This window comes from Coregonus lavaretus, assembly GCF_964263955.1.
Source record: "Coregonus lavaretus genome assembly, chromosome: 21".
Taxonomy (NCBI): domain Eukaryota; kingdom Metazoa; phylum Chordata; class Actinopteri; order Salmoniformes; family Salmonidae; genus Coregonus; species Coregonus lavaretus.
In genome coordinates, this window is record NC_140008.1 from 10,176,733 (window position 1) to 10,191,325 (window position 14,593).

Below are 14,593 nucleotides of genomic sequence, written 5' to 3' on the forward strand. Positions count from 1 at the left end.
TTCAACCCTTCAAACCTTCACACCTTCAACTCATCAGCCCTTCAACCCTTCATCCCTTCAACCCTACATCCCTTCTCCCCTTCTCACTTTTACCTTCTTTACATAGCAAAGTGGATTTCATCCGAGATGTCTGACAGTGCGTATTTCATATCTAAGCCAAGTTAAAGACAAATGTACATAATTAACACATTTACCACAACACTTTTAAGATCTCTGTATCTCTAGTCTAAAATGTGAAATGTTAACGTTTTTTTCCCCTTCTATCCACTCTTCAGAACCTGGGGTGGTGACAAACATCAACGCCATAGGAAAAACAACCAACATGAGTGTGACCTGGGATAAACCTGTGGGACAGGTGGACAACTACACTGTCACTATCTACAAAAACAATGTGATGGAAAAGAACTACACCATCACCAACAACCTTCTAGTAGTTGTGTTCCAGAACCTGAAGCCAGGGAAAGTCTATGTTGTCAATGTGGCCACCAATAGTGGACCGCTCACTGAGTCACTGAATGTTACAATTGCAACGTGTAAGTCAGTCAATGTTTTTATAAAAGTCCAACATTCCAACTGTACTCCATTTGTTTAGCATGGACCAATTTGTGTAAATTCAGATTTGGTCTGGGTTTTCAAGTCTTCATTAGCCCACATGAGTTAATTCTATATTCTTCTGACTAGCATATAGAGCACAATGCCAGAGATAGATGATAATCTAGATCGAATGTTGTCTGATGTCATCCCATGCCTGAGTCACTCCATCGGCAATCTCCTTCATAATTGACTGCTCCCTGGTTTGTTCCCCCAGATCCCAACCCTCCTGGAGCCATCATAGTGGTGGACCAGACCACTGGTTCCATCAACATCAGCTGGGCCCGGCCCCTGGACATGGACCGAGGTCAGTACAACTTCTCTGTGTTCCATCTGGACCAGCAGACCCTGACGGAAAACAACTGGATCCTCCTGGAGAACCTCCAGTCTGGAACGCTCTACAACATCTCTGTGGTAACCGTAGGGCCGTGGGGCTACCAGAGCACAGTGGTGACGACGGCCATCTCTACCAGTGAGTGACTACTGAACACACACATTTACACAGTATCTACACAGCACATGTGCTAGCAAGGAGGTCCTTGGTTTGAGCCTCGTGTGAGCCGAATCAGGAGGAAGCTGTACTCGCTAAGCAAGCAGCGTGACGTCCGTTACACACACACTCATATGTACACACACACAGATTGAACATGTTCGTTAAATATCTTTGTTGTTCCTTTGTCCCAGGGCCCCAGTATGTGATCAATGTGACTGCAGGAATCACCCCCACCAATGTGACTCTAGTCTGGGTTCAGCCAGAGAGCAAACCAGGCTACTCCTTCCGGGTGGATGTCACCAACGGGTCCTTTTCTTGGTCCGTCACCGCCAACACCACCATGAAAACCATCACCGGGTTACAGTCTGGGAGCAACTACAGCTTTACCGTGACAACACTCACAGGGGACGGAACCATGGCAACCCCGGTGACGGTGTCCTATTTTACAAGTATGTTCCCATGGCAATAAAACTAATCTCTGTTTAATTTTAAGAGTTATTTTATCTTTCTAAATTGGTATTAATAAGAGTACAGCATATGTTGAACAGTATTCACTTCTTTGTATACTGAAGTCTAACCTTAGATCCTCTGTTTCCAGGACCATTCACCGTTAGTGGTTTGGTGGCCTCTACAGTGAACACAACCACTGTGAATCTGACCTGGACCAAACCACCTGTGTACCAGAGTGGTTACAGATACCGTATCCAGACCGAGGTTTGCGTGTCTGCTCCCACAAACCGCACGACAACAGGAGAGGGGGACCTCATCTCAGAACTCACACCAGGAACCAAATGCACCTTCAGTGTTTCCGTCAAGGCACTGGACGGCATAGAGGGAGACATTGTCTTAACCTATCAGTACACAAGTGAGACCTCCTTCCTTTTTACCTTTTTAGTTATTTGGTGTTTTTCTAAAAACTCTCAAAAATAGTTTCTATCCCTTTTACATCTTCCCCCTCTCTCCCGCCTTTCTCTTCTTTCTAACATCACCCCCATCTCTGTTCCTCTCTCCCTCTCTACCAGAGCCTGAGTCTGTCAAGACGTCCATCTCCAACCTTGGTAGCAACAGTACCATAGTGGTGCGCTGGGAAGCGCCCAAAGGGAACGTAGAGAATTATAAAGTCTGTCTGAACAAGGTCATTTTCTCAGATTTGCTGAACTCCAGCATTCGGTCAACATCCTTCCCTAATCTGCCAGCTGGCAGAGAGTACACAGCCGTGGTCACCACTATCAGTGGGCCCTTCAATGCTACATCAGAACCTAATACTACAGCAACTTGTGAGTATGAGGGAAGCAACGGAGGAAAAGGCCCATTTCCATTGAGCATGCCTCTTTTATCTGTTAGAGTTCATTCATTTGTTTTGACTGTTTAGTCTAAGACTAAGATATATAGATATATTTTTTCACTTAACCAGAGATAACTTTCAAGGTTATTTGTGCAAGGAAATTCAATTCACAGATGTTATCGGCTACTTCTATAAACATACATTTCTGTCCAAATCTCACTCAGATCCCAACATGCCTGGGCCCATCCTGATCTTGGAGAAGACGACTAGTTCTATCTCTGTGATGTGGGGTGAAGCTCCTCTGATGGCAAACACCAACTTCAGTTACCTAGTGACCTACCTGTCAACGCAACTAAACAACAACATGAGCATAATCCAAACCACCAATTACACACTGCCCAGCCTGTCCTCTGGAACACCCTACAATATCTCTGTGGCTACATTGGGAGTGCTATGGCTCCAGAGTGAGAAGGTCTGGAGCAGTTTGGTCACGACCAGTGAGTGTCAACACACACATATACTACATACATGACATGCGAGCACACGCACACACACACGCACGCACACGCTCACGCACGCACACACACACACACACACACACACACACACACACACACACACACACACACACACACACACACACACACACACACACACACACACACACACTACATACACACACACTACATACATGACATGCAAGCATGCACACACACAAAAACTAATTTCTGAACACATACACTCACACACACCCACTTACAAACACAGCCCTGAGACGTTTTGTATTCTGTATTCATAACTATTGTTACACTAACCTTTCTATACTCCATTACATCTCATTTCCCAGGACCAGAGAGTGTCCAGTCCCTCAGTGTAGTGACAGCAGAAGAGAACATAACATTGAACTGGGTCAAGCCTGTGGGTCACAAACCAGGCTACCGCTACAATGTGACCAGGACCAACTCTGGGTTAATCAATACAACAACAGCTAAGGAAAACATAATCATTGAACAATTGGTCCCTGGTAGTCTGTATAACTTCACCGTGACAACAGAGACAGCTGACGGAACAGAGGGAGCTCCAGTCTCAACCTCCAGCTGCACCAGTAAGATCATAATGTTACATATTATTATTATTATTATAATGTGTTTTCACATGTTTTCCTACCATACTGTACCACCAGTGTGTTGTGCATTAAGAACCTACCATACTGTACCACCAGTGTGTTGTGCATTAAGAACCTACCATACTGTACCACCAGTGTGTTGTGCATTAAGAATGCATATATGGATTTATGCATAAAGGCCATGCTATCATTACTATCACCTGGAGACACTGATCCAGATTTATAAAGGACATGCTATCATTACTATCACCTGCAGACACTGATCCAGATTTATAAAGGCAATGCTATCATTACTATCACCTGCAGACACTGATCCAGATTTATAAAGGACATGCTATCATTACTATCACCTGCAGACACTGATCCAGATTTATAAAGGACATGCTATCATTACTATCACCTGGAGACACTGATCCAGATTTATAAAGGCCATGCTATCATTACTATCACCTGGAGACACTGATCCAGATTTATAAAGGACATACTATCATTACTATCACCTGGAGACACTGATCCAGATTTATAAAGGACATGCTATCATTACTATCACCTGCAGACACTGATCCAGATTTATAAAGGACATGCTATCATTACTATCACCTGGAGACACTGATCCAGATTTATAAAGGACATACTATCATTACTATCACCTGGAGACACTGATCCAGATTTATAAAGGACATGCTATCATTACTATCACCTGGAGACACTGATCCAGATTTATAAAGGACATGCTATCATTACTATCACCTGCAGACACTGATCCAGATTTATAAAGGCAATGCTATCATTACTATCACCTGCAGACACTGATCCAGATTTATAAAGGACATGCTATCATTACTATCACCTGCAGACACTGATCCAGATTTATAAAGGCCATGCTATCATTACTATCACCTGGAGACACTGATCCAGATTTATAAAGGACATACTATCATTACTATCACCTGGAGACACTGATCCAGATTTATAAAGGACATGCTATCATTACTATCACCTGCAGACACTGATCCAGATTTATAAAGGACATGCTATCATTACTATCACCTGGAGACACTGATCCAGATTTATAAAGGACATACTATCATTACTATCACCTGCAGACACTGATCCAGATATGGATCCTATTATAGATGTATAATATTTTTGGGGGTACTTTTTACCCCTTTTTCTCCCCAATTTCGTGATATCCAATTGGTAGTTACAGTCTTGTCCCATCGCTGCAACTCCCGTACTGACTCGGGAGAGGCAAAGATCGAGAGCCATGCGTCCTCCGAAACACGACCCCGCCCAGCCGCACTGCTTCTTGACACACTGCTCCCTTAACCTGGAAGCCAGCCGCACCAATGGCTTAACCCGGAAGCCAGCCACACCAATGTCTTAACCCGGAAGCCAGCCACACCAATGTCTTAACCCGGAAGCCAGCTGCACCAATGTCTTAACCCGGAAGCCAGCCACACCAATGTCTTAACCCGGAAGCCAGCCGCACCAATGTGTCGGAGGAAACACCGTACAGCTGACGACCTGAAGCCAGCGTGCATGCGCCCGGCCGCCACAAGGAGTCGCTAGAGCGCGATGGGGCAAGGACATCCCGGCCAGCCAAACCCTCCCCTAACCCGGACGACGCTGGGCCAATTGTGCTCATGGGTCCCCCGGTCGCGGCCGGCTGCAACACAGCCCGGGATCGAACCCGGATCTGTAGTGACGCCTCTAGCACTGCGATGCAGTGCCTTAAACTGCTGCGGCACTCGGGAGGCCAGATGTATTTTATTTTTGAACTGTGTTTTGAGCTCTTGTAATTGTAATGAAATTCAGACATGGTCTACACATTTCCTAGTAATAAAATCAAAACTGAAAACCTCTGTGTCTCCTTCACTGTGCCATAGATGCCAGCCCTGTGTCCAAGCTGATGTGTGACTCTCCTAACGCCCCCAATGCCAAGGTGACTCTGTCCTGGACCAAACCCAAAGGACTGAACCAGGGCTTCCAGATCACTGCTTATGAAACCAACCAACTCTCCAAGGACCAGGTGAGTTGTGAATTCATTGCTACACAATGCATTTCTCAATCAGTACAGTAGATATTGGTCACAAAATAAAAACAAATATTGATTGAATACATTTATAATTGGCTGATTGATTGATTGATTGATTAAATGAATGAATTATTTATTTAATTAATGATTGATTGATTGGTTTAGGTACACAATACCACTAGTGGTGACTGTAACCCAGCCTGTGGCCACGTAGTCTCTGACCTAAAGCACTATACAAACTACACCCTGACTGTAACCACTCTGGGCTGTGGGAATTCCAGCACTGTCCAAACCCTCACCTGCAAGACTGGCATTACAGGTACGTGATAGAAACAATTGCAATGTGGGCTCAAATTTGATGGAATAGGATAGAATATAATAACTTAATTACCCTCACAATTTGAAAATGCATGTTTTCACACTTTGACATTGACAGATATTAAAACCGTTATGTGTTCTACATGTATTTTCTTTACCTATACAATATGTGTTGCCCATATATTGAAGTAATGTCAGCACGTAAACACAAGGACTGTATTTATGTCCCATTTCTTTCTCCTCTCCTCTCTTCCGTTTCTCCAGTCCCTCCTATCCCAGCTAACTCGTCGCTATTCTCTAGTGCCACTGTGAAAGATCACAACTCCTTCTCTATACAGCTGGACCCCAGACTCCTGAATGACACCAACGGACCAATCAAAAACTACGGCGTGCTGGTGACCTCTGACATCACCAGTGGGTCCCTTTTCACTCTTATTGGCTAAGATTTGTTTATGATGGATTTTTGTTTTGGGTATCCAAAAGACATGTGCATGTACACTTGGATTCATTTAACTGAGATAATTCTGATTCAACATATTCAATGTGATGTATCTCCAAAGAAGCATTTGACCAATCGTTTTAATAAATGATCCTTACAATTCTCTTGTGTGTGGTGGTTTTCTTGCAGATGTAAATAATTCTAACTCAATGCAGTACTTAGTGAAGACCTATCAGGAGTGGGACGAAAGCTCTACTACGGCATACTTAGCCACGGTCAAAGAGAATCCTAGCAACAACCCTAGCAACAGCCGGAGGAGGAAACGTGCAGGAAACATTGACATTGTCATAGGGGACAAAACCTCATGGAAAAAATATACCAATGGCCAACTGAAGGCCAATCGCTTATACAGGTAAGAACACCACACAGGTAGTATGTGGGATAGGTGGTAGGGATAGACCTCAAATTCAGCTGATAATAATCAACTACTGATGTAAACCGTGAACTAAAATGTATAATTTTTTTGTCTTCACAGTTATGCCATTGTTTTATTTACTGAAACAGTGGTAAATTCGAACGGGCTTCTGAACGTCACTTCCTCACTCGTCTCGATAACTGTGTTCAACCCAAGTCCTGTGGTACTCACTCAGGACCCAGGTAGCTACTGCACTTTTACTGTACAAACCACCTGTATGTAATACATTTATAAAAGGATTCATAGCCATGTATTCATATAGGCACTCGTAAGGCACAATGAGCTGTTATGAATGCTTATAGCAAGTGTTATAATACGCTATGGGGTCCTAAGAGGCATTATGAATGTCACGTCCTCTTAACTCTTTCTCTTTTCTTTCTTCTCTGGTCGTTCTCATGTAGTGGCCATCGGTATGGCTGTCGGGGTAACGCTTGGAGTTTTTGCCATCCTCTTCATCATCACCGTTGGCTTAATCATCCACTGGAGGAAGTGAGCGATCATCATCATCATCATCACTCGATAATTTAGATGTTTTTTGGATGGTCGTATGATTTTTGTGTGCTTTTGTTTTTACAGACAAACCAAGAAAGACACTTCAGAAATCCAGATTCACTCCATGAGGTGATTTCTTCTGATCTTTCGCTTGTTTCTGTCTCAGTTTGAAAGTTAATGAATCTGTAATTCTGTAAGAGCAAAAGAATAAGTGAATATTTGTCTTAAAATTACTTAAGTTTTTCTTTAACTGCTAACATGGCTCTTTTTATTTCTCAATTTTTTTTCAGAGCTAAAGTGTGAGTATTAACTCTTATGGTAACAGTAGACTTGACACATTGAATGATGCAGTGTTGGTGTCACGCATGTGTTTGTGTTAATGCTTGTCTCCTGTGTCTCTATGAGCAGAAGCGTGGCCGTGAGGGTGGAGGACTATGAGGCGTATTACAAGAGGCAGAGAGCAGACTCCAACTGTGGCTTTGCCGAGGAGTTTGAGGTAAAACGTAAAGCTATTTATTTATTCATACACATGATATGGATATTCCATCGGGCAGCAGTTGAGGTTCTGCATTTGGTAAATATGCCTGTGTTTCCTTGTTCGCTACTGGTTCCTGGTGGCCTAATGTCTCCTTCTCCTTCTAGGACCTGAAGCCAGTGGGAACAGCCCAAGCTAAAACCAGCGCTATGGCCATGGAGAACAAGTCTAAGAACCGCTACAACAACGTGCTTCCCTGTGAGTCTACCATGACCCCTGACCCCTGTCTCCATGACAATGACCCCTGTCCTCCTGCCACTGCTAGGCACAGCTACCATTGCTTATCATATCCAATCCTCCATCCTCATTGTCGAACAGACTAACTCCTTTGTTTATTCAATAGCTCAGAGTTTGACTATACAATATGGACACACAATTACTGGAGGACAGCATTTACACTAGAGTGGTTTGTAGAATGATGCTCTGTCTCTGGGCAGAGTGACAGGAATTCTCTTTCAGTTCTATCTATCCTCATTCCTCATCTTTCCCACATCCTAGATGATTCCTCTAGAGTGAAACTGTCCATCCATGGGAGTCCATTCGACGACTACATCAATTCTAACTACATCCCGGTAAATACTGACCTAACATCTTCATCATAATCAGCTTTCTCTGACACTCTGTGCTTCAGCTCTGCTCTGGGGTTATTTCACAAACATGATCGATATAGCTAGATAACTTATATTACATTTTTTTACATTTTTTTAAAAGATAACTTCAATTAAGACTCAGATATAGGTCTTAATTTTCAGGTTATAGCTACAGTTAGAAGTATTGAGTGAGTTACATCACATCCATCTCACATTAACCAGAAGATACAGAGAAGTATGGAAAGGTTTAGGAAAGTTGCATGGTGATTGTAGTAGATGCTTACGTACTGGGTCAATATGTCTCCGTTGCCAGGGTTACAACTCCAGGAAGGAGTTTATTGCGGCCCAAGGTCCTTTGCCCGTCACCGTCAACGAGTTCTGGAGGATGATCTGGGAAAAGAACGTCCAGACTTTGGTCATGCTGACACGCTGTAACGAACAGGGACGAGTGAGTGCACACACACACACACACACACACACACACACACACACACACACACACACACACACACACACAAGACAGCACACTTACCAGATTCAGGGCCAGCTCGGTCTCGACTCTTCTGTCGGCCAGCCCAAGCAGGTTGTTGTTCAAAAGAAACAGAAAACCCCAAATGATCATATTTACAGAAACAGAAAACCAAAATGATCATATTTACAGAAACAGAAAACCAAAAAGGCATACCTAAACAAACACTGACGTGCCTCCAGGATGAGAGGCTAACCTGTCCACCTCTCTCTCGCACTGATTGCCAAAGCCACACACCTGTGAATCATCACTTATCAAGAGTTCCTGGCAGAGCACAGCACCTGACCAAGTTGCTGCTGCCACCTAGGGATGGGGTATGGAAGTGGTAGTGTGCTGTATAGCTAATGTTCTCACACTAAACCGGCCTTTCTCTAACCTCTCCTCTGGAACTGTAGTTCAAATACATTCCATGTATTTGAACTACTCTAGAGTTATCCCACCTGATTCCACTTGTCAACTTATCCACAAGCCTTTGACTACTTGAATCAGGTGTAGTATTGTGAAATGTCTGGAGTTCCCAGAAGAGAAGTTTGAGAAGGACTGCACTAAGCTACCCCACACACACACACACCTATCGCTCACACACCCACCTCTCTCCTCTCAGGTGAAATGTGAGGAATACTGGCCATCTGAGACCAAGCACTTTCAGAATATCACCGTGACAACAACTTCTGAGATCCCCCTAGAAGACTGGACCATCAGGGATTTTGACGTAAAAAACGTAAGTTCCTGTGATAATGAGTGAAACAAATATTACTGATGTTTTCCTCTTCAGCTGCTTAGTGGGTAAAACATGGCTCTGGGAAAAACGATCCCTTCCCTATAAACAAAAGACGAAAAAAATATGTATTTTTGGTTGAAAACACATTCATAATACGTATGTTTTAAGTCTTGTGCTCACTGGGTTATAGCTAGCATTTTGAATAGGAATTTGTACAGATTTTTTTTGTTGAATCGGATCCTGGAAGGGGGCATTACATGTTACACATGTATTAGTGGTAATCAGGGAGTGTCTCTGTGTTTCTGATTGGCTGACAGGTGAGGACGGCGGAGACACGCTCGGTGCGTCACTTCCACTTCACAGCCTGGCCGGACCACGGCGTCCCCGAGACCACGGAGCTGCTCATCAACTTCAGACACCTGGTCCGAGAACACATGGACCAGTACTCACGCCACTCCCCCACTGTTGTCCACTGCAGGTACACACACACTGTTTCTCTCAGTTAACTTCAAGAAGCGTTAAACAGTAAATTAACATTGTTTCTTTCTCATCTGTCTCTTTCTCTCCCTCTTTCTCTTTCTGTCTCTCTCCCCTCAGTGCGGGTGTGGGTCGTACAGGTACCTTCATAGCCATCGACCGGCTGATCTTCCAGATAGAGAGGGACAGTACGGTGGACGTGTACGGCACCATCCATGACCTGCGCATGCACCGGCCCCTCATGGTTCAGACCGAGGTCACTGGTCTATTTTCAGCATGTTTGGGGGTTTATTACAGGCTTACTGTACAATCCATCACTGTGGTTAAAAGTGGAAGTTATGCTAATGGAGGCTTATGTGGTCACTAGGTGAAATGTTTTGACATCTGAATGGTCAGTTTGCTTCATCATATTGAACTATATTGTGTTATTGTCTTACAGGACCAGTATTTGTTCCTAAACCAGTGTGCCATGGACATAATCCGATCCAGAACTGGAACCAACGTGGACTTAATCTACCAGAACACGGCTGCACTCACCATCTACGAGAACGTAGAACCCAGGAAAGATACACCTAAGAATGGTTACCACAACGCATAGGCCTCATGTCCAGTGCTCCGTCTCTCCCCTCCTCCAGTCTCAGTCAGACAGGCCTGTAGAGAAGAGTTTAGAAAAGGGAAAGTATTTTTCACTCTCACTGATCATGTTGCCTTACACTGTGGTCTTTTTTTAAATCGATCAGTTTTTCTAGTATTTATTTGGTCACATTTTATGGAAGTTGGAAAATAACATGGAAGATAACGGTTTGTTGAGAGGAACGGATGCACTAATTCCATCCAAAGACCAATAATGGAATGTACATAAAATAATATTTTAGAGATGTAATTCTTATATTTCCATATTTGTATATTGCTGCTACTTCCGAATATCTGCATACTCTCTTTTTATGATTGTAACGCCAATGTTTTAAGAAATGATGTGTGGTTAAACGGAATGATAAGTGCCATACCTTTGTAAATGAAGTCAAAGGTTTGTATAAATGAATATACAAATGTAATGCAGATGTAGTTTATTGTTAAATGAGACCAATGTTATGGTGAAATGTATCTCCATCTTTAGGTATAGGATCAGCACGCAACATAACAACTGTCCTAAAAAATGTAATACGAAACAACCTATCCTCTCTTCTGTGCCCTCTCAAGTCTCCAATAAGTGGTGTAATTACGCTCGTATTTCTATTTGTATTTATTATGGATCCCCATTAGCTGCTGCCTTGGCACTCTTCCTGGGGTCCGGCAAAATGAAGGCAGTTATACAATTTTTAAAACATTACAATACATTCCTTTTTATGTGACAGGACAAGCACAATGCACCGTTTTAGAAGAAACGAGAACTACTCCTGGCAATAGGCCTATGAATATATTATTTAATATTAGATGTTCAAAGTCAAATGTTAACCTTTCACTCCAAATAATGTTGATATCTAAACAAGTTTAAAATTAGGAGTTTTGTGAGAACTTTTGTGCTTCCTATACCCTGTTCTGCATAATGCACCGGATGCATTTAGGTTTTTACACTGTAACTTTTTAAATTCTCCTATAGATGTTTTATTATGGTTGGTGTAAATATTCTTAAGATGTTCATGAGAAATGATTGCGAAACTGCTGTGTGAGCCTGTGGTCCTCCTCCGCTGTTGAAACCCACTTTGTGCAATAGCAAATCCCCATTCACACTTAAGTCTGTAAACTCATCTCTCAGCTTCAAAGACTCGGAGGTTACACATTATGAACTGACTCCCTACTGTTTGTTGTTTTCCTAATTCATGTTCTATAGAAAGTGGTTCATGTAATGCTGTGCATACTGTCTATCTGTGATGCTTCTATCATAGAAGCAGGAAAACGTTTGCAGTCCCTGTAATGGTAGTTTCCCATGAGGCGATTTCCCCTTTTTGGAACTATGTGGTTATATATATACTGTACGCATGGGCCCCATCCAAAAACAACCTCCACTCCCTAAAGAATCTGATTGTTTAAAGTGGTTCTGCCTAGCTATCTGATATGCTAAACCTACACAAGTGTATATAAAGGCCTAAGGACAATGTATATAAGGGGTGTTCCTGGACATAGGTCATAGATTTACAGACCAGCTTTGATTGATTAAATGTAAAGCCACTATGCTGATATAGTTTTACTGTCTTTGTATCACAATGCACATTTCTCAAGTTCTTCAAAGCACTTATTTCTATTGACAATATTACTTAGTAGAGCTCATAAGCAAAGCAGACTCCGCAAATAGTCTTCCTCAGAGTTTTAGGAAGTTTTAGGAATTTTGTTACGATGCTGTGTGAGATACTATGTGATGCTTGCTGGTACAATGCAAAGGACGAAAAGGTGAAGATTTTTGTATCCTTCCATCGGTCAATACTGTGATTAAAAATGTTACACTTTTCTCTCTACAAATGTCTGATGTGAGCTTCTCTGTTTTACTATTTGGCCAACATGTCCATAGTGTTGATTGAGACTACGGCCCAAGCCTTTGTTAAATTAGGCTACACTAACTGGGATAAAATACTTAATTTTAGATTAATTGAAACAAGCACCAATTTGTACCACTGGTAACCAGATAGTTAGTTACCAATTGTGTTGAATTGCATTTGTGGCACAAAATCACAAATCCCATTCAAGACATGGGACCGATATTAGAAATGTTTGCCCATCATGTTCAAAGCGTGAGTGACTTTGTTGAGATTCACATGTTTAGACACTTTCGGATGATTTGGACATGATGCGTAAAGATTATAATATCGGTCCCATGTCTTGAATGGGATTTGTGCCACAAATGCTAAAACGTTAGCATGTGGAAACAGTACCAGGGAAACTAAACCAAAGCATGGATTGCTGTCATACCTTGTCCATAGACTGCTTACAGGGTAAGGGAACCAATGTGTTATTTTTTTATTTGGGTGAAATATCCCTTTAACCAGCGATGTAGTGGTAAAAAAGAATTGGTGGCTGAACACTGATTTGCTGTTCAGGATTAGAGAAGTAACACTCCCTATACTTTAAATGCATTTTTCTGCAAAATGTGGGTAAACGGCGTTTACCCTCCACTTCATCACTGTTGTTAACCCTTTCACAAAGGCTCATTGTTACTTTGTTCTGAGAGAAACAGCATTGTTAAAGTCTTTTGAGAGACCCGTGTCCCTGGACATGTGAACAGACCTCAGTGCTCTATGGCCCTCTATACCATGTTGCTGAGTCAGGAGTTAGTACAATGGGGTTCACAGGTATAAAAAGAAGTAGGATAACAGTTCCACAGCAAGAGCAGCAGCAGAAGCACAGAGAGACGAAATGACCTCCACCGGCATGAACATGAACGGCAGAGTAAGTATTATATTTAGTGTGTTTATTAATATAATTTTCCTAGTTTGTTAGACTGAGGGCACTTCAGTACTCTAGTGTCAGAGCACAAGGCAACCTTAATCCCAGAAACCTGATTACCAGTGGGATTAGGCAAGGCCCAACATGTAGCAATGTGTTTTTGTATGTTTGAATGGTGAATAGAAATGATTCTTGCTTATTTTCAGATCACCTTCTACGAGGACAGGAACTTCCAGGGTCGTTCCTATGAGTGCAGCAGCGACTGCGCTGACATGTCCTCCTACCTGAGCCGCTGCCAATCCTGCAGGGTTGAGAGCGGCTGCTTCATGGTGTACGACCGCCCCAACTACATGGGAAACCAGTGGTTCATGAAGAGGGGAGAGTATTCTGACTACCAGCGCATGATGGGAATGACCGACATCAGGTCCTGCCGCATGATCCCCATGGTAAACCCAATGACATTCAGTTTGTCGCCTCTGTCTATGATACTCCATAACACATTTTTTTAGGACTTGTTAGTTGCCTCTTAGTAATTTATGTTGTTGTTGATACATACACCCATGCCCAGTAGTCAGTATGACTACAATCTATACATACATTATACATTTAGCATTGCAGTTCCCGATTTCTCACTAAAACATGTTGTTCATCATATTACAGCACAGAGGATCTTTCAGGATGAGGATCTACGAGAGGGAGAACTTCGGAGGTCAGATGCACGAGATGATGGACGACTGTGACAGCATCATGGATCGTTACCGCATGAACAACTGCATGTCCTGCAACGTTATGGACGGCCACTGGCTCATGTATGAGCAGCCCCAGTACAGAGGCAGGATGATGTACATGAGGCCTGGAGAGTACAGAAACTTCAGTCAGATGGGCTCTATGGGCAGGCTCATGAGCATGAGGCGTATCAACGAGTCCTGTTACTAGATATAGCTTTTACTGATGCAAATACAAGAAGCCATTGAATAAAACGTCTGTCTGAAAAACCCCAAATGCTTGCACATTTCTTGTTTGCCCTTTATCCAAACCCCTTGACAGGCCATACTGAAAACATACAAATATGTCATATACCTACCAATTCTTAATGACACAAGTAA

The 14,593-nt window shown here is 42.7% G+C and overlaps 1 protein-coding gene and 1 pseudogene across 2 annotated transcripts in view; both read left to right on the plus strand.

Moving 5' to 3' along the window:
* The window catches only part of LOC311148748 (phosphatidylinositol phosphatase PTPRQ-like), a 118,892-nt gene extending 106,308 nt beyond the window's left edge, over window positions 1-12,584 (plus strand). Inside the window, exons 36-57 of the mRNA XM_084185717.1 lie at window positions 276-533; window positions 809-1,063; window positions 1,276-1,533; window positions 1,683-1,949; window positions 2,107-2,361; window positions 2,594-2,866; window positions 3,217-3,474; window positions 5,385-5,527; window positions 5,699-5,852; window positions 6,116-6,265; window positions 6,480-6,702; window positions 6,826-6,947; window positions 7,167-7,254; window positions 7,342-7,386; window positions 7,609-7,753; window positions 7,900-7,990; window positions 8,291-8,364; window positions 8,696-8,830; window positions 9,516-9,632; window positions 9,950-10,110; window positions 10,230-10,365; window positions 10,549-12,584. Coding sequence (XP_084041843.1) covers window positions 276-533; window positions 809-1,063; window positions 1,276-1,533; window positions 1,683-1,949; window positions 2,107-2,361; window positions 2,594-2,866; window positions 3,217-3,474; window positions 5,385-5,527; window positions 5,699-5,852; window positions 6,116-6,265; window positions 6,480-6,702; window positions 6,826-6,947; window positions 7,167-7,254; window positions 7,342-7,386; window positions 7,609-7,753; window positions 7,900-7,990; window positions 8,291-8,364; window positions 8,696-8,830; window positions 9,516-9,632; window positions 9,950-10,110; window positions 10,230-10,365; window positions 10,549-10,707 — 3,767 coding nt within the window. The 3' untranslated portion in view covers window positions 10,708-12,584. The remainder of the gene's footprint in view (window positions 1-275; window positions 534-808; window positions 1,064-1,275; window positions 1,534-1,682; window positions 1,950-2,106; window positions 2,362-2,593; window positions 2,867-3,216; window positions 3,475-5,384; window positions 5,528-5,698; window positions 5,853-6,115; window positions 6,266-6,479; window positions 6,703-6,825; window positions 6,948-7,166; window positions 7,255-7,341; window positions 7,387-7,608; window positions 7,754-7,899; window positions 7,991-8,290; window positions 8,365-8,695; window positions 8,831-9,515; window positions 9,633-9,949; window positions 10,111-10,229; window positions 10,366-10,548) is intronic.
* Window positions 12,585-13,380: 796 nt separating this feature from the next.
* On the plus strand, window positions 13,381-14,423 carry LOC311149088 (gamma-crystallin M2-like; annotated as a pseudogene). The gene is made up of 3 exons: window positions 13,381-13,490; window positions 13,694-13,933; window positions 14,148-14,423. The product of its transcript is annotated as a gamma-crystallin M2-like (transcript).
* Window positions 14,424-14,593: the final 170 nt, after the last annotated feature.